The sequence below is a fragment of the Xiphias gladius genome, chromosome 23 (genome assembly GCF_016859285.1).
Source record: "Xiphias gladius isolate SHS-SW01 ecotype Sanya breed wild chromosome 23, ASM1685928v1, whole genome shotgun sequence".
Classification (NCBI taxonomy): Eukaryota; Metazoa; Chordata; class Actinopteri; order Istiophoriformes; family Xiphiidae; genus Xiphias; species Xiphias gladius.
The window spans coordinates 10,204,456-10,223,930 of record NC_053422.1 but is presented as its reverse complement, the minus strand read 5'-3'; the positions used below and the strand labels follow the sequence as shown (position 1 = coordinate 10,223,930).

At 40.2% G+C, this 19,475-nt stretch overlaps 1 protein-coding gene across 1 annotated transcript in view; it reads left to right on the top strand.

Annotated features, from left to right (window-relative positions):
• The first annotated feature begins 13,128 nt into the window (after positions 1-13,128).
• The window catches only part of glra4a (glycine receptor, alpha 4a), a 43,399-nt gene continuing 37,052 nt past the window's right edge, over positions 13,129-19,475 (top strand). The window contains exon 1 of the mRNA XM_040120561.1: positions 13,129-13,173. Coding sequence (XP_039976495.1) covers positions 13,129-13,173 — 45 coding nt within the window. The remainder of the gene's footprint in view (positions 13,174-19,475) is intronic.

Here is a 19,475-nt window from a genome sequence, read left to right as displayed (position 1 = left end):
TTTAAAGACATTTTTCTAGAAGACTAACTATACCTCTCCTCTCTTTAACTTTTTGTCTGGGAGTTTCTTACATTTATACAACAATTTATGTACTGTAAGCCTTGATCCATAATGCATGAGGAAGACATGATTTTTTTCCGCAAAAAAGTTATAGCATGAAGATTAATGTTAAAATGCTCAAAAATCTATGTTGTAAAAATGACTATGGAAAATATGAGAAATTAACTCCACAAATAAATAGCTAATAACCTGAATCTGAATCCTGCTGTGCAGCCATTTTAGCTGGCACAAATCAGTGGAGTACTATATCACAGTGAAGAGTTTGCTATTGAGAGATCGTTATCTTTTCCAAAAGTACTGCACAGAATACGCTAAGCTGTTTTTTTTTTTTATTCTTTTCATCTTTTAAGCCATCAGAATGCACTGATGACTTCTTTTTGCATTGCCACATTTGGGAAAGATAAGGATGTAGGATAAATACATGATTGGTGAACTCAGTGACGATTACTGTGGGAACTACAATCAACTGCAGCTAGGTGGGTGGGTTGTGGTGAGGTGAATTTTTCTGTAATAGTATATTGGAACTAAATGACCCCTCAGGTGACCAACTAAAACAGGATGAATCTTCTGAATGCTATAAAACACCTTTTCAGTACATCTACAACCTTCAGAGGGGGGCCGCTACCTCCCTTGCCATCTCACGTAAGCATTTTCCTGATACTGAACCATGAATCACCCTCTCCCCACTGCACTTGGTCTCTTGCTCTCTTGTTGCAAGCACAATTATTGGTTATCCCCCTTTTCCTCAGACTATTCTGAAATGAGTAGCATTAGTTAACTGTCGCATTTTCCTGAAAATCAGCTTTACCCTTGAGCAGCTGGTGTATAATGTGCAAATCAAATGTGAAATGGGAAATGTAACCTCTGAGGTCTGTTCCTTGCTAAAGTGGAAGACTACAATGTCAACCTTTTCCATTATAAAAAGATAAGATGCAGTTGCTCCTGGTTTCATCATATCTTATGTCAGAGAAATTTCTTGTTCAATTCTGCAGGTTCCCCCTTCTTCGTCTAGGCACCTATGACACTTGAGAAGAGCTTCTGCCTCTTTTATTTTATGTATCATAACTCAAATCCCTGTTAGACTCATTAACTCAGAGAAACATTTCCAGATCCCATCTGACCACAAAGGGTTCAATCAACTGTATGGTAATTGGCTCTATTTTCACCCTAACTAATTTGGCATCTAATTTGTAATGCAGCTTAGAGTCACTGATCAATTATGGAAAATGTTTTCTGAATGCATGCGCTCAAATGCACTTTTAGCCATGGCAGAACATGAATAAGAAGAACCTACCCATTCTGAATTCCAATCAGTGATTTACATTCAAAAACAGACATGTCCATTTCAAATGCCCCTGTTGGTCTGTTGTTGTGCTCAGGTCTCAGTGAAAGAAAGATATCTCTCATGAGTCGCACTCATACATCTTTGTACTTCAGTCTGAGACACTAAACAACGAGTCTGCTGAACTAAACCAATTTAAGGTGCATTTACTCATACGTCAGATGGTGCTTACTGTGTCTGTGAAGGTTTGCATGGCCAAACAGGACATACCACATCAACCAAAGAAAATTTTGTTACAGGTTTTGAAGGAAAGGTTTGCATTTTTCCAAATCAATCATAATAAGATACTCAGGTTTTTTTTGGAATTAGTCCCCCATTTTCTACAGTGTAGCTGCCTTACAAAAGAATCACTTCATGGAGTGGAGGAATGATTACAGTGACTAGTATCTCTCTTTCAAGGTATGTATGGCATGTTAGTATTGTTTTAAGATATACTTGAAAAAAATCCAAACAAGGATGCTGCAAGCCTGGCGGTTGAATCTAAAGAATTTTTTTCCCTTAATGGGAACTGGGCAAAAAGAACAACCTGACTCAGAGCTATGGTGCACTTTGTGTTTGGAAAATACAGTAAATTATAACTATGATGACATAGTTACAATTTACTGTATTGGATTAGTGGACCATTGAGAAAATAATGCTGGTTCCAAGGTTTATGAATGACATTTCAATATAATGTGTAGCACAGGTGACGTTCCAAGTAAAGTAGAAATTAAAAATTGATATGTACAAGGCTGCTCGGAGTATACATGAACTTCAGAGCATTCATGATTGAATATAAATCCATGATTAATTCAAAAAGATCAAAGGAAACAGGTCAAGTACAAAGAATTTCCACACAAAATGAGATGGTACTTTAGTTTCCGTAAGACCAAAAGATTCCTCGCTGTGAAGGAAAACTACAACCAAGAGGCAGATTTCTTAACTCCTCATTGCTTCTGTTAGCTAATTAAACTTTAATGCATTACCGCTTTCCTTAGCATTCTATTCATTTCCATCACATACTCACAACAGCAAAATAAAGGAAGCCACAGGGCACCGTATTGTTGTTTCTCGCTGTTTCTAGCCCTCCAAGCGTCACAGGCATAACGTGGAAAATAGGACAGCCATTGAACACTCGTTCAAAATCCACTCTCACAGAAATTAGATTTTTCAAGATACTCAAAGACGCTTGAAATTAAAAGGAGAACGAAAACAGTATAGAACAATTTATTTATGGCTGCTGCATGATCCTGAGCCATAAAGCTGCACATAACTGCACACAGCTGCACATTCAAGTCAACACAGGCAGAGTTGTATTTCATGGTTACAACTCTTTGATACAGTGGCTTGTGTATCATAAAAGATGCTGCAATTAAAACCCACTGCATCAAAGGTGTAACATGACTCAAAGACTACCAATTCCAATCTCCTCAGCGTACAAGTCTTTACAACTGATCGATGGAGAATGGTGTGTGAAAGTGGAGTTGAGTGTTTAAGTGCGTAAAATAAAAATAAGAGTGGGTATCTGCTAATGGACGAAAGCCTGCTGTTTATTTGTGGTTTCTACAAACACTCCTGAATGTGTGTGTTCAATTTAAAAGGCAAAATCAATGCTTTTTTTACCATGTAAATCTGTGGTACATTGACATATGTTACCTAAAATTAAGAGTTATGAATATAAAATAAGCACTTTGTCTGTTTCTCACAGGCTCATTATTCAAATTATTGGTTTGTTTTACTGAACTATTAAACGTTATTGTTGTAATCAAGCCTTTTGAACAACAAGTGATCCAAATTAGAGACAAAGTTGTTCCTCCATGCCATCCAGAACAACACAAAGAAGCATTTTCTAATCTGACGCCCCTTTCAGCAGGACAACATTTGTCTGCACCTTCCAAAACTGTTACAAATCACTGTTATAAAATGACTCTGCTTTATGAAGTGACTCTGGTAAGGTTTGTCTAGGTTTAGGTACTAAAATAACTTAGCGAGATTATGGTTTGGGTTAAACTAAGTACTTAAGGTTAGGGAAACACTTGGGTTTGGGTGTGAATTACTACTTTGCTAAGGTTAGGGGGGGGGTTCGCCATGATGGTTATAATGATAAGCACATGTTTAAGGTTAGGGAATGATCGTGATCATGCTTAAAAGATCCATAAAGTTGACTGTCAGTTGGAAACAGGAAAGTGAGGTGGTCCCCCATGTTAACGTCCAATGTTTTGTTGACCCATTCCTCCACCCCTACCTCCTCCCTACATGGATTTTGTTGCTCTATAATAACATCACCTGACTTTCTCCTTTGCTCCCGTTATAGGTACTACAGTCACTAAAGGGTTTTGTCACTTGAATGTTGGCACATGTCATTTTGGGGCACTTGCTGAATTGCTCTCATTCCTCTTGAGAGGAAAGTCTCTCTTTAAAGCATCAGAAAACAATAGTATTTAGTATATTGTTTTTCTTTTATGAAAATACCTGTCAAAAAAATTGGAACTGGTAGCAAGATGTGTTCATACAGTAGGTTCGATTTTTGTTTTTGAATCACAGATTGTGCCTTTAAATTACATGAACGTGTGTGTTTATGTGTGGGTCACCTTGTTAAAAATTGGGAGGTATGGCTGTACATGGAAGGAACAAATTAAACAGCACAGCCGAGTTATCTCTGCAGGCAACATGGCCTGTCGATCCACAAAAAAAGAGGGATCTAGTTATTCGTGGTGAGTCGGAAGGAATGCAAATGCAGGTGAAAGGGGTTACGTGGTGTCCATTTTATCATTTGGTCTTGCCCCACACGAGGTTTAGGAAAAAAAGGGTATTTTCAGAGTCTCCTCCTGCAGCTGTAGGAGGCTGTGAAAGAGTAAAAAGGTTCAAGGATGGCGTTTTCTTTTTTGAGAGTTGGAACAGAGTTGCTGTTGAGGTTTGAAGCTCTTATCTGGAATTGAGCAAAGTGTTGACTTCACTATTGTACCCAAGAGCAAAGCACCAGCGTCTGTCTACTTGGAGGAATGCGCCACTAAGAACTTGGTGTGCTGTTGGAGGACAATTTTCTACCAAACAACAGGCTATGTCGAAGACAAATACAGTGAGGATAAAACAAATCATCGTGTGGTAAATATGCTCTATAGTGTGCAAGACAGACAACACGGGAAAGCAGAAGGCTGAAAGGAGGTACTAACCATCTTTGATCAGTCCTCCAAGGTATTCATTAGTGACCTTTCCCCCAGTGACATACCTAAACCATGTCACCATATTCACGTCTGTCTTCAAAGTTTGACCTTTTTCTATCCATTTCAGTTTGTTCATATATTTATAAACCTGTTGAACATACTAGACCTCTGTAAAGTTGTTTGGCAATATCAGGAGAAGCCATGTTCTTCTGACAGGGGTCAGACACCGTCATATAACAGGTCAGAGAGAAGAAGCAAGGGAACTCTGGGACGTTGGATATGTTATTTTTATTCCATCTTGGTTATTACATCTTTGGTGGAGTCTGGATAATGTAGTACTATGGAGTTTTCTTTGTAATTATGTGTCAATCAAGTGATAAAGGCTGCCTGCCTCAGTGGAAGCTCGAGTCAGAGTCAGTGAGGTGAACTAAATTGCAATAATTAGTTAACTTTATAGTTCTTAAAGGCTTGTGTTTTGGAGACCTGTTTTGATACTTTGGGCAATTCTTCATACCTCAGTGTCATGGTAGTAATACATTGACATGGCAGTACTGCTAAATGTAGCTTTACAACAGGGCACAGGGCATTCCCATGTGAGGGATCAGTCAGTAAATCTTGGATAAGGTAGGTTAGGCCAAAGTTAAACTAGGAAGCAACTCTGCAAAGCAGTGGACCTTTACAGTTGGCAGTTTGGGTAATAACTTTGACATTCACCTTTTTTTTCACCTCTAAAGAAGTGAATCCCATAATTTTGTTAAACTGAGAACTTATGTAAAAGCTGTCTGATCACTAATGTGGTGATGCCAAAAGCATTCTTTCTAAAACTGATATTATCATTATATATTTATATCTCTAAAATTAAGAATGTCATCACAACTGATAAGATCACTAAAGGTAAAATGCAGGTAGTTTTCCTTTAAATTAAAACTTTGACATTTTGGGATAATATGTGTATTTGCTTTCTTGACTCTGCTCAGAGGTGAATAAAAGGTTAAAGACACCAGAAAGTCACTACGCCCCGCCAAGAAATGGTCTAGCACCTGTTTCTAGTCTTCCAGTGTACAGACATCTATCTTGATCTATCTTCAAACCATTTCTTTATACGTATGCAGAAGTATTTGTGTTTTATATTGGGTCATTACGGCAATGTGTAACAACTCTTCCAACACAGAAGTTTAACCACACAATGTGAAACTTAGTCGTCACTATCTTATCCAGCGAGAGGATACGCACAAACATGTCTGCATAGCTATGTAAAGTGTTAAAGATCAAACTTCAGATGAAATTAACTTAAAAATGTGGCTACATTCAGACAAATATATAAAGGTATATACAGTATATATACACAGATACAATGAATATTGTGAAGTGCCTAATTATGTTTTTTCAGGCTGTTTTGTATCTTGTTTGCAAACTATTAATAAAAATGGACTCACCAAAAAGAAACCAAACTAAAACTCTCAATATAATACAGGTGGTAGTTCCTTTCTAGGCGGTTTCTCTACTATCATAAGATCTTCGAAAGAATGGGGGGCTGTGGTACAGCAGTGAACTATGTGCTTGCTTTGTCATTTCCTTAATGGTGACCATGTCCGTCTGTCAAAGCCTATCAGGTATCTTTTGGATTGGCTATCTACTTTGGCTGGTTGTACAAATTGAATGGATACTTTATGTATTTAGATGGATGGTCATGTCTGTCTGGATTATTCCTTCACTTTATACATCTGCGAAGACCTTGGGTACATTTACCTCTACATGGGGGGGGGATTCATCCCTTACATGTAATCGTATGATACAAACAAAATATTTATGGCACACTTTCCTTTTAAATAAAGTTTGCCTAAAGTCAAGTTTTTTAGAGCTGAAAACATGATTGAGCAAACAGCAAAGGCCATGAGGATTAGGCTGAGATGGGCTGAGTCCCATATTTATGTATGAGGAGATTAGATATGACCAAGCACGTTCTTCATTGAATGGTGGGTAGTTTTTGGTTAGGTTTATCCTTGTACCTTTTAGAAAACCTTATCTAAAAGTTTCTTTTATATACACAAGATGATGACAAAAATGACAAAATGAGCCCACAGAGCACCACAGATTGTATCAAACCAAATGTAAAACTTCAGTAAATGAAATGAAAAATGAAAAGAAGAGCTAAAGCAAAAAAGGAAAACAAACCAAACAAGAAAAACCTAAATAAAGTAAACATTGGACAAACTGAGTAACAGTTCTGTGACTTCCCCTCTGAACTATTGAAATTTACTTTGTATGTATCACTTGCAAAGTTATGGATTATTGTGTCTTTGATACCATATATGCACTCTGTACTATTGTTGCTTATTGGATTTTGTGCTACATATTATATTCATTTATATTCATTTTGTAAAGCACTTTGCTACAAACTGTAATTTAAGTTTATTTTACTTTCATTTTCCTACTGTCATCAACAATAACAACAATAAAAATAAATGTTATTTGACCTACCATTCACATAACACGAGGATAGTTTACACAAAGAAGCACAGTACTAAATGATATAAAAAATACTAAACACTGAAAGAAATAAAAAGCTTGACTAAAAAGATAATTCTTAAGTCTAGGTTTAAAAACAAATTCAGTTAAAGCTGCTAAAAACATTAAAAGCAACACAGAAGCAGTGAACAAACAACATCATCACCTTCTCAGATTTGGGTTGATGTGACTATTATTGTGTTTTTTTCAATAAATGTTGAACTAGTTGAGGAAATAAAATATCTTAAAACACATTACTGATCATTTGTAGTGAATGTGAAAGAGATGCATATTGTCACCCTGACAACATCGGCAAAACCTTGACAAATAATTTGCACATGATGCAGGTCATCCAGAATACCAATCGATAATCGGTATCCAATATTGTTCAATGACAGGAAGAATCTTGTAAAAAGTGCAAAAATATGTACATGGAAGAAAGAGCGCAGCCGGTTGTTACCAAAGTCCTAAATCCAAACAGCTGAGATACAACCAGAGAAGACGGCACGTTAACCTTGTCTCCGTGTAATTTTCTCTAACCATTTTAAGGATAATCACCTCTTTAGGCCATAAACAGCATGGACTGCTGCACAAAGCTTTTTGTATTCACCTAGACCGAAAAACCCAGACAGCCATGCAGAATGCTATTTACTCTGCAGCAGAGGATAAGAAAGAGGTTAGTCCACAAGCAGGCTACTCCAGCCACAGGTCAATCCCTCGGGGGATGGCTCAAGGCTGGGATTTGGTGCCGGGCTGTGGAGCCATTTCTCTAGGACTAAGGGGGTGAAAACCTTCTAAGGTACAAATTTTCCAGCAAAAAACTACTTCACAGCATAATGTACAAGTGCTGAATGTGATGACAACATAATGGATAGTCGATAGAGAATTACACACACATTTTGGAGCGATTTCCACTCAACACTGTTGCTGGACTTAATCAGGGCCTCAGTGATTTCCCTCTTTCTTTACAGACTTGAAGTGAAGAAACAAGCCTGTGATTCCATGTGGAGAAAATTTAGAGCCAATCTCAAACACTGTCTCCTTAGGTTACTGTGTTAAAGGTCAAGTTTGGTATGTGACCATGAATAAAACAGAAGCATGGCTCATGGTTATATTAAGGTAGGTTGGTCAAACAACACTTTCTCTTCAGTTGTATGGGTGAAAGGGAAAAAGGTTGGAGTGATCACAACAGCTGGAATCTGACCTTTCACTGGCAAGCCGGCCATTAATCTACGACGCTAAGATCAGGGCAGGGTGAGAGGTTACAGAGTGACAGACAAGATGAAAGGGTTGACATTTTCAGCATTCACTACAGATATCACTTAGGTGGCTTATCGGAAGCTCATTTTCTTCTTGCAGAGTTGTTTATCTTTAAGTCACAACATTTTTTTTTAAAAACTTAACTTTAAGTAAGGTGGAAATACAGTAGGTCATTTTCAATTAATGTACAGTCTGGCTGGTAATTATTTATATTGTCCGTACTGTCAACAACTCGTACGAAAAGACCAAAACCAACAATGTTAATAATCAGTTCAATAGACCTAACGTTTTCCCCAAAATTAGAAAAAAAAAAAAGAAAAAGAAAAAAGAAAGCCAGAGAGAGCCACATTGTTGCACTGAGGGCTGGGCACATGGGCACTGTAGTTTACTTTTAGGCAGCCCCACATACACCATCCTACTACCACGCATACTCAATGGAGCACTAAATGTGTGTTAATCCACTGCTGAAAATACTCGCCAACAAATTCACTCCTGTTTGAGAAATTTTTGCTTAAACCTGCCCAGCTCTTTTAGCAAAGGTTTTTTTTTTTTTTAAAGTGAAAATATTTTGGGAAAATGTTTGAAATTTGCCTCCTCGTTGGGAATCCGATGAGAAGGTTGATACCACTTTTAAGACCACTAATTAACATGTTACCTCTCATTTGGTTTAATCCATACAAAAAATGAAGTTTAAAAACGGCACCTTGTGCTCTTATTGGGCGTTATGTGCTCGACTATTTCTTGGACTGGTATAGTGACAACACGTAACCCCACCCACCCACCACCCACATAAACTGTCCCACTGGATGGCTATGAGACTGGTGTCAATCTTCTCACCCAACTTTCGGCAAGAACACGAACAAGCACATTTCCCGAAAATGTCCAACCTACTCCTTTAAAGATTTGCATCTTCAGTAGGAATGAATGCTTGAGGCCGCGGACAGGGTAGGGAAGTCTGTAAATATTGAGAAACAGGCTAATGTTGTTTTTTTCATGGGACAATGCCAATAAGAAAAATATACAATGATCCAATCTTAACAAATCACGTAAACTAGCTTTGTCTACGACATCTGAAAATTTTGAAAAGCCCATAGAGATATATTGCAAGTGCGTCAAACAAACATCTCAGTCTGTATTGTTTTGATTTCTTCTTCCTCTCCTCTTAATGTCTGGCAGACTTGGCACGGGAAGGTTATTGCTGCCTCCTACTGGTTAAAAATAACAACGCATTTGGTCTTTGCAAACGTAACTGATGTACGTGTTTATTTGCATATAGAGCGGGGAGGTTCGATCCGATCACAAGCGGTCACTCAAGACGCACGTGAAGATGCATTCTAATGCCAGGTGTGAACTGACATACTTGAGGGCTGTCCACTTGGGCTCCGATCCCCCAAGACGTGTCTCAATGCCAGGTATGGACAGGGCCACGCTCTCTAGCCCCAGATGTCAGCACTTATTTTAGAGCTCCACTGCTCGGAAAGCAGCAACAGCAGTCTACCCGCCAGACTGCAGAAGCCCTCATCTTTTCAATTCCCCTCTCTGTTTCTTCTCTCATACATCGCCTCCACATCTGCTCACCCCATCTCCACGTCCCCTCATTGTCACGTCCTCGCTACACTACAGAGCGCGCCTCTCAAGTTTCTGCAGCTGGCAGAGTATAAGAAGAAATGCGAGACAGTGGAAAAGAAGCAGAGCATTACACCAGTGTCTTACACTGTTACCATTTCAGCTACCATAAACCGTGGGCGGCATTCTAATAAACTGATTCAATAAATATTTCACAAATCGTTTGACTTCTACTACAGGGATGAAAGTCTGCTTGCCAGGTCATGCAGCAGAGCTAAACATATTGCCATAATTTGGCTGATTTTAATAAAAACTGATGTAAATTAATTATCAGATTGAAAGAAGGCAAAGAAGCTTATGATTTTTCAGTCCTTCATAAGAACGGAGAAATGTAATGCATTTTTAAAACCCATGTCTCAGTGAGAGAGGAACGAGGAGATTGAGTAATTGTATAAGGAAAGGTTAATCTGCTCTATTTTCCTACGCTAAGAAAAAAAAAAAAAGAAAAAGGTGACACCGCTGCCTGCTTAGGAAACACTTGAGAAGATGAACGACTGCAACAGAAACAATTTAATGGTCAAACCCTGTGAATGATGTGTCACATTGTGCTACTGCCCTGTGATCTCTAATACAGAGCTTTAATGGATACTGACAGTGCAGATACACGGATCTATAACCTGAGTCACTGCACATCTGAAAGACACCTAGCAGGTATCTAATCGACACAGAGAGATTTATTCTCCGATGGAAAGACAGAGCCCATTCCCACAAGTAGAATGACGTTGGCCTTGTTTGAGACGTCCCAATTGCTTTGAGATGTCTGAAAAAGTAGTCATTCGTTGAACAAACTTAATGAGTTGTCGCCTGAAAGGCAACAACAACCACAAAATTTCCATTAGTGACTGTACACTAAATGCTTCTCCAACACAAATATGTCATTGCTCCTAAAGTAGGTTGGGTGCAGCGAATATGCATGTCGGTGTGTAACTTTCATGCCAGAGACCCCGGGTTTCACACCCATTTTTTTTATTAATGCTTTTTTTTTTAAAAAATGTCTCTAACCTAAACCATGCAGCCCAACCTGAAATGGATTTTTATAGGTTTTAAGCATTTCTAACTTTGGTAACCGCTATTGGTTGTATCAAATAAGACACAGTGTCAGAAAGCAATGCACACCGTTTCCATCAAGATGTTCAAGGTTATGTTCACTGCTAACATAAAATTTCATTTTATTTACACAATGATAAATGGAGCTACAATCAGCCACTACTTGCATAACACACCCAAATTTCTGACTGACCGGCCGGTGGTCAAATTGCAGTATGGGTAATGTAGGTGCCAGGTTTTGACAAAGAAAAAGGATGCAAAGAATAAAATAAAGATGATACCTCTGGTTCTGCTGCATTGATTTTGCTGCTTTATTTAACCGTCCTTTGTGAATTCAGCAGCGTTGCCTATTGGCACATCTGACATGGAGTCACATTAAGATTTATATGGAGTCATGTTTTTGTCTTTTGCTGGAAACAGCTGCCTGCTGCGGCTGGAAACAAGGCCGAAGAGAGAAAAAAAAAAACGCTCGGTGGAGCTGACAGCAAGTGCACAGTTAGGAAATAAGTCTCTCTGGGTTCGTCACTACGAGAAACTCCTTTCATATTAAGCGATGTCCATAGGTTTCATAAATTGTTTATTAGTGCAGCTTCAAGTCCTCCCCACACTGGATGTACAAAAACTATTTCGACATGCTCTGCCCTCTAGTGGCCAACAATTTTTGAGCCCTTTACACAGGCTCTGCATAGGCTGTACTCCTTTACACACACAAAAACACTTCATGCTCCTGAAGGGCCTCCCCCCCCCCAACATTTCCTACCTGAAATTTTTATTATTGTTTCACTCCAGATTGGGCATCAACCTGCGTGTATTCAACACTGCAATTTAGCCCATCAACAAAGCCATCACTCCCTCCATCACAATTAAAGCTAATTAAACATGAGGAAGCCATCAAAACAAAAGCTACTGTGGCTTTAAATCTTCACCCCTTTTTAATTTTTTGGAGCGGGTGTGTGTGGTTGTGTGTGTGTGTGTGTGTGTGTGTGTGTGTGTGTGTGTGTGTGTGTGTGTGTGTGTGTGAGAGTGTGTGTGTGTGTGTTGTGTGTGTGTGTGTGGGGGGGGGTACATTAGGAAAAAAAAAAGAAACCCTGGTGAACCCACACTTTCCCAAAAAAAAACCACACAGAGTGACACGCAAACCGAGGCTCCCCTTCGACACAAGCACCAACACACTGCCCGGCTGACCAGCGCCGTCCAGCTGCCCGAAGCAGAGAGCCTGCTGTGTGGCTGTGTGCAGCCCTCCGGACTTGGTGGGAGGGGGGAGAAGTTTCCCCCAAGACGAGCTTGGATCACTGAGAGAAGACGATGCCTTCCTCCTCCAGCCCAGTCTCACGAGCTGCTGAGTGGATTTGCTGATTCCCGAATTTATTTCCTGCAAGTTATTCCACGGGACTGGGGAGAGATTTTGAGCCAGAGGATGCTCCCACGGGTCGTTCGGATTCTGTCTGTCTTGTCTTTCTGCTTTTTCCAAGGAGGCTTTATCAGGTGAGGCGCGCTCGCATTTTCCTATCCCCCTTTTTTCCCCCTCTCAGCAGCTGCTTTGGGTCAACTTTTCAGCCGTCAGAGGCGATGTCCCGCGCGGTTCGCGTCGCGTCCGTCGTGTCACGGACTTTTAAACTTGCAGCTCCTCCGGGGAGGCAAGCGTGGCACGCCGAGGCGGCTCCGCGTCGGTGCGAAGGGTCTCGGCTTCTGGGTTACCTCCAGCTATCCAACCCCCCCCCCCAAAAAAATATCGGTGGCATTTCACCAGGTACACCCTTGAATGAGAAAAACGACACGTATCCTCTAATGCAGCCGCACGTTCGAGACGAGGTGGGCCTGGTTTGACAAATGAGAATCCAGATTTTGTCATTTATTTATTTATTTTGAAAGCACACAGCAAACTCTGTCCTCTCCAACTCTGAAAATCAGAATGTGATTTCACGGTCGCAGTTTGTAAACTGGTTATTAATAAATAAATAAATCAGCAAATTGCTAACAAGCTTATGTGCACAAATGAATGATTGCAAGATAGATCACACACCATGGCCTTAAAACCTGTCCTGGTGGCAAACTACCTGTGGAATCCCTACTTGCATCGCGGGGTTGATGTCTGGCTTTGTGAGGAGTTTAAAGGGCAACGCCGGGACTCCAGTGGACGACATGGTAGTCATGGGGGTGATCGACACTTTACCAACAACGCGTCGGGTACGAAGAGCTCATCAGGAAAACAAGCCAGTCACTGCGCACTGACCGAGGCGCTGAAAGATGTCGCGACTACTAAACATTTGGGTTCATGTCTTGTAGAGGGGGCAAGGAATAGAGTGGAGCGCGCACGGCACATGCGGAGAGCAGGTTCAGCTAAAGTAGAGTCATGTAAGAAGAAGATGGCAAGCTCCAGTCAGTGTGTTCTCCCTCCCTCCTCCTGTCTTTCTGTCTTGGTTTGCACTGCCACACACCTCATGTCTCCCTTCCTCCCCTCATTCACTCACTCAGACCATCTACAAGCAACCCAGCTCCCTTCTCTCTTTTCCTTCCTCCTTCCACAAATCCCTGCCCTCTTCCTCCCTCTCTCTGTCTCTCTCTCTCTCCCCCTCCTGATGGCAAAAACTTTTATTTGCAGCGAACACTTCGCTTATTTCATGCCCTGCCAACCTCAGGTGCGAGCGGAAGCGAATTAAGATCTGCATAATCCTGGAGCAGAACAGAGCCGTGACTCCGTGAACCCAGGGGCACGGGAGAGCAGCTCTTGGCCTGGAGAGCAGTCAACTTACAGCTCCTCCTCTGAGAAATTATATACTCTCCTACCAGCCTCTCTGCTCGCCATGTGTGGAGGGAATGAGAGGGAGGAGGGCAGTGAAAGGAGGGGATCGAGGAGGGCAGGTATAAAAGACAGGCAGAATCCGATAGGGGTGTGGGGAGGTAGGGGGGGAGAGATGGAGGGTGAAAATAGGAGTGGAGCAAACTGGGACGGAGAGAAATGCAAGGGTGATTCATTTAGCTGGAAGCAGTGGGCGAGGAGATTAGTAAAGTGGAGGACGGGCTGGGAGATGGAGAGAAATGGTTCAGATAGGAAAGAGGAGATGAGACGGGGGGTGGGGGGGGCAGGAAGTGTTGTAAGAGATGTGAAAAAAAGATTATCATGTAAAATAGTCCACAAGCTGGATTGTATGATAGGTTTCCGACTGGATGGTTGTCGACGAGAGGAAATGAGAAACAGGAACGAAGGCTGTAATAAATAACAAAGTTCAAATCATAGTCTGAGAGGGTGATGGCTGAGGGGTTAGGAGGTCTGTCTCTCTCTGTGTGTGTGTGTGTGTGTGTGTGTGTGTGTGTGTGTGTGTGTGTGTGTGTGTGTGTGTGTGTGTGTGTGGGCGTGTGTGGGCGTGTGTGGTCGCACACGCTTGTTTTACTACATTTCTGAGGTCCGAAACTGGGAGTCCACTATATTTGTGGGTTCCGGCAGCTTTGTCAGAACCAAAATGCTGGACCCCACAACTTTAAATGGCTGTCTGAGGGTTAAGACTTGGTTTTAGGGTTAGGGTTAGAGTTAAGCATTCAGTTGTGATGGTGAAGGTATGGTTAAGGGGCTAGGGAATGCATTATGTCAATGACAGATCCCTACAGATATAGTAAAACAAGGGTCTGTGTGTGTGTGTGTGTGTGTGTGTGTGTGTGTGTGTGTGTGTGTGTGAGAGAGAGAGTGAGAGAGAGTGAGTTGTGTCTTGTGTTGTATTGTTGCAACACTTTAGGTCTGTTAGACCTGAATGTAAACTCAAAAGGAAACCCTGAATCTTTCTGGTTGTCTGAGCCTATTCTGCCACTAGACTTAGTTGTCTGTGGGATGTCTCAGCAGGTTTCTTTAAGTGTATTCTCAAGGAAGAACTACAAAACTAAATCAATTTAAACTGCAAAGTTGTCCATTTACATTGCACTGGCTTTGATAGCTTCAGTATGCACAGGTTTGCCGGTGTAACTAGCTGAAAATGTCCTTTTTCTTCACTTTTCCCCAGTTTATATTGAATTCCTCTTTTCTCTGTGGATTTATCAGATTAACTAGGGGCTTAATCGAGTCTAGATTTGTTTAAAGTTAGGGTTGGGCGTCCGTTGAAATTTTTAGATACCTGTGCTTATACACTACCTACGTTATGTTACATTGAGCGATAAACATGTTTTCTACAAAACCCATTTTTTCATTCAACAAAATAAATCTAAATTCAGAAATGTTTAACGCTATCACGCCAGTTCTCAAAACAGTTTTATTTATATAGCCTGAAATCAAAACTCACACTGTTGCAGCCTGGAAGAGTGTTTTTTCTTTTCTTGTTACGTTAATACCTGGGCACTATATAATAAGCACCTGTGAAGTTAGTTGGTGTGTTTGAATGGCAGGGAGGCATAATCCATGCACAATAATCCGCCACTGAAAATCCACTGCAATCCTTCGCAAGAAGTGGTCTGCCTCAGGTTAGTATTTGTCAGGTAATGAACAAATCCATTTACCATAGTGCCAGTTGGCTAGCTTAGCTGCTAAACCTTTGGACTGTTGCCAACAGACCTTTAGACCTTAGTATCGCCTGTACTTTTTTACTCAAAAGAGTCACAGTCTGGGCTTTGTAAAGGGCCTTTTAGGTACCACGCATATGCTTTTGCAGCAAAGGGTTTTGTGGAGTTGCTTTTTTTTTTAAAATCAGGAAATATCGGATCAAATAACAAGTAACCAAACATTCAATCCGAGCTTTCACTCAGTACATGGCAGTTTTTGATTCAATGCTACTGACATATTTTGGTTGGCACTAAAAATGTTTTGAGGTGCGTCGCCCAACTCCAGTCGAAGTTGTGAGCACTCAGTTTGGGACTATAAGGACATTTAACCTGTCATACACTGTAGTTATCTCTGATTTGCAAGCTCCGCCATCTGGCATGGAGTTCAAGTTGTGCTACTCGCATTTGCTCACGATGGGACGGTCAGCAGCAGTCTGGATTTGTGCAAGTTCAGTTTTGTTTCTGGTACAATGTTGCCCTGAGAACATTAGCCCTAAAAGCAGAACTAAAATACCCTAGCAGCTCACTGGGAACTTTTGTTCCCTCTAAAAGTGACTGTATGTCATTAATATAATATAAACCCAAAACAATCACAAATGCTGACTTCACACAGAAATTGTACAGATGTATCTGGGTCCCCTGGTCATCTGATGTTTATCTGTTGGTTGGCAAATTAATAGCGCGGTGCATTGAATGGCATTGAGGTGAAGGGCAGAGAAGCGCGCCAAGGATCCCTTCTGTCCTTGCCTCCAGTCAGTGAGAGATCATGAGTCAAAACTGGAATTATCAGAGAATAAGTCTCATCATCATGAATTTTTTCAAGAGGCTTTACTTCATCATAAAGTTTAAGTCATCACATCTTCAAAGTGGGTCAGTAGCAGAAGTGTCATGTTAAACAAATTGCAAATGACATCTTTGTAAATGAACTTAAGCAAAAATTGCTCTAACCCAGTTACGGATATATAACGAGGAAAGTTATTTTTTTCTTTACTGAGAGAGTCCTCACTGCATTCCGAGGCATGCTCTGTTTCTCATATTTGGTTTTAAATATGTGGAATTGTTTTAATGTAATGTCACTGGGCTTACAGAAAAAAGTCCACCCCAAAAGTGTGAACATTGTTTAAAACTATTCGAGATTTGCATTTCTGGGAACATTTTGCTGTTTGGTGGCAATTTCTTGTATCCCCGTGGATAACTGGCCTAATTAAGGTGATGTATATACCACTGAGATACTTCTATCGTGATCTAAACAATCAACTTTAAATGTCAAATTACATGATCAAAGAGCAAAGCTTTCTAGACTCTCCAGTTTGCACCAGTGTTCAAAAATCAATGCATAAGGCTGGGAAGTTATTATTTTCAGTTTCAGATCTCTTATTTGATGAATACTTTCAGTAGGAAACTTAACAACTTTTTAATGTGTGGGATCATAAAGTGCATTTTCTTCAATGAAAGCTGGTAAAATTACAATGATGAGTCTTACTAAGGGTCCATTCATACACCAAATCAGCTGCCTATCTCTTATCAGGCATCATGTCTCATTCCATAATGAGAAGTTTGCTCACTTGTTCCCCGTTTGATTTTTCTCACAGTTTTTGAAAAATTACAAGTCAGAGAGTATAAAGTGCGAGTTAGGAAGGTCTGGGAGTGGGTCTGGTCAGTGTGAAGAGCGATGGGTGATAAAATGTTGAACTAAATGACATGTCTTGGGACAGCTGTCCTTGAACACAGCTAACTTTTGTCCTGAACAAACTTCTCATTTTAAGCACTGAAGGGCAAATGGTTGCAGGCTTAGTGGGATATATACAGCAGTGGAAGATTTTTCTTCAAATGACAGACCTGCAAAGGGTGGCTGCGGTTGATACATACACTGTACAAAAAACAACCTTCCCAATTGTTAAAGTGTAGAGTGTAGAGCTTTTTAAAGTGTCGAAGGGTTTAAAACGGCAAAATGAAATCAGTTAATTCCAGTGGAATCGCCATAATCTGTGGATGTGCATATGGGGTGAAGTAAATCCATGCTATTTTTTAAATTTCCAGCTCAACTTCAATTTTGACGCGCAAATTCACACTTGACCAGTAGCATACTGACTTGACAATGACCTTTTAGGGAACAGAGAGACAGAGAGACCAAAGAGGAAGCTATTATAGAGTGTTAGCTGTGTTGCACCCTATATAAACTGACCCAGAATGGTTTGCATACAGTTATGTGAGAGGAGTCAATGGTACAAATACATCTTTTGAATAAACTGTGTGAACTTACTGTTCCACTAGCAACTGAGCTAGCAAGTTTGCTAGCTGAGAGCTGGAAAACTTGACGGGCAGTTGAAAGCGAGCTCGCAGCTCCTAATGCTTTTTCCTCTTTCGTAACTCCTTATTGAATAAAATGATCTTCAGTCCGGAGAGCAAAATGCCAGGTGAGAAAACAGCCTAGTGCAGAGAAAATACAAAGAAGCTTACTAATTACCAAGCCTCTAGAACCACATCATTTGTAAAGACGCTTGGATGAAATTCACTGTGGCCTTAAAGCTGCTGATTTAGGACCTGGATCTTATGCAGCTGTTGCACTCATTGCGTGTCAAGATGTAGCATTACAAACTTAAATTTAAATGTATGGTGAATAAGGGTTTCCTAAAGAAGAGGGTTAAGAGATACTATTTTAAACACTGTGACCATATTTTAATATTTGTTTGAAATGTCCCATTTAAATTACTTGTATTAAGAAACACCTCTAAAGCAAAAGGGGAATAAAAGTGTTCCTTGAAGAAAACATTATGGAGAAGTAAACACAATTTAGCCAATCCAAACTTCAAAAGCGCAGTTGTTGGGCAAGGACACAATCTGTGTGTAATGTGATAGTTTTTAATTAAATTCTGATGGTAGTCCCAACTGGTATAGAAGTATCTACAACAGCAAAGTAATGTCTAGAGGCTAGTAAACAGTGGAGGGAAGAGGACTGCAATGATTGTGTGGCTTCATTTTACATGTTTCACAACGCACATGGAGTTGAAAATGTGGTTTGTCCAAAAAATGTGCATGTAAAAAAACTTCCATCATGCCATTTCCAACTGCGAGTTGTTTTACACAGGATGAACCTAAATAAATCCTCAAGTGGAGAAATGCAAACCTTTTGCATACCTGTTTAAACTGAAATTAACGCATATACGAAATTAAATAGTTTAATAAAATAAAGGTGTGGTTTGAGCTCACATGTAGGGTTTCAGAACAACTGTACATGCCAGTGGGGAAAAAAACAGTCAAACAAACAAACGAACAAAAAACTATCGCATGATTTTACCTCGATTTAGAGTGACACTCTTGGGGTTCTCTTATCCTTTCTGAAATCACAGGAAATCCCCACACACTTGGCTGATACACAGACTAGGGCAGCGTGGAGTGTTGACGAAAAGAAGCATGAAAGCAGGACAGATGGGATATTTACGTGAGTTAATGACTAAAAAATGAGAGCCAAGCTGGAAACCAGAGTCGAACAGACGGTTTGCTCTCCACAGCCAGCGCCACCATGAACAGTACTGGTATACTTATCAATGAAATATGAAGACTGGGATACAAAGAAAATTCATCAAAAGATAAAGAGTTTGGATTTTTGTGCTGGTAAGCTTTAAATTCCATTGAGGATATGTTGAGTATTTAATTGTAATTTGTTAAATAAAACTTCAATACAAGTCATTATTTTTTTCCGCTTGTTCTCAGAGGAAGGTCAAGATTTTTTTTTTCCACAACTAGTTTAAATTTTGTATAGTAACTGTCTTTGCAGCCAGAAAAAAGTCATTTCAACACCTACTTTAAGCCAAACTAAGGAACCTTTTGCCTGAAATTTGCTATGAGCAACTTTTAATAAAAAAGGGAGTTGGTGAGCACACAAAGTCTGATATAAATCCCTGACAAGAAAGCAGTGTCTGACACAGACCTGCCCATTGCTTCAGTGGGCATTAAATTTGTGT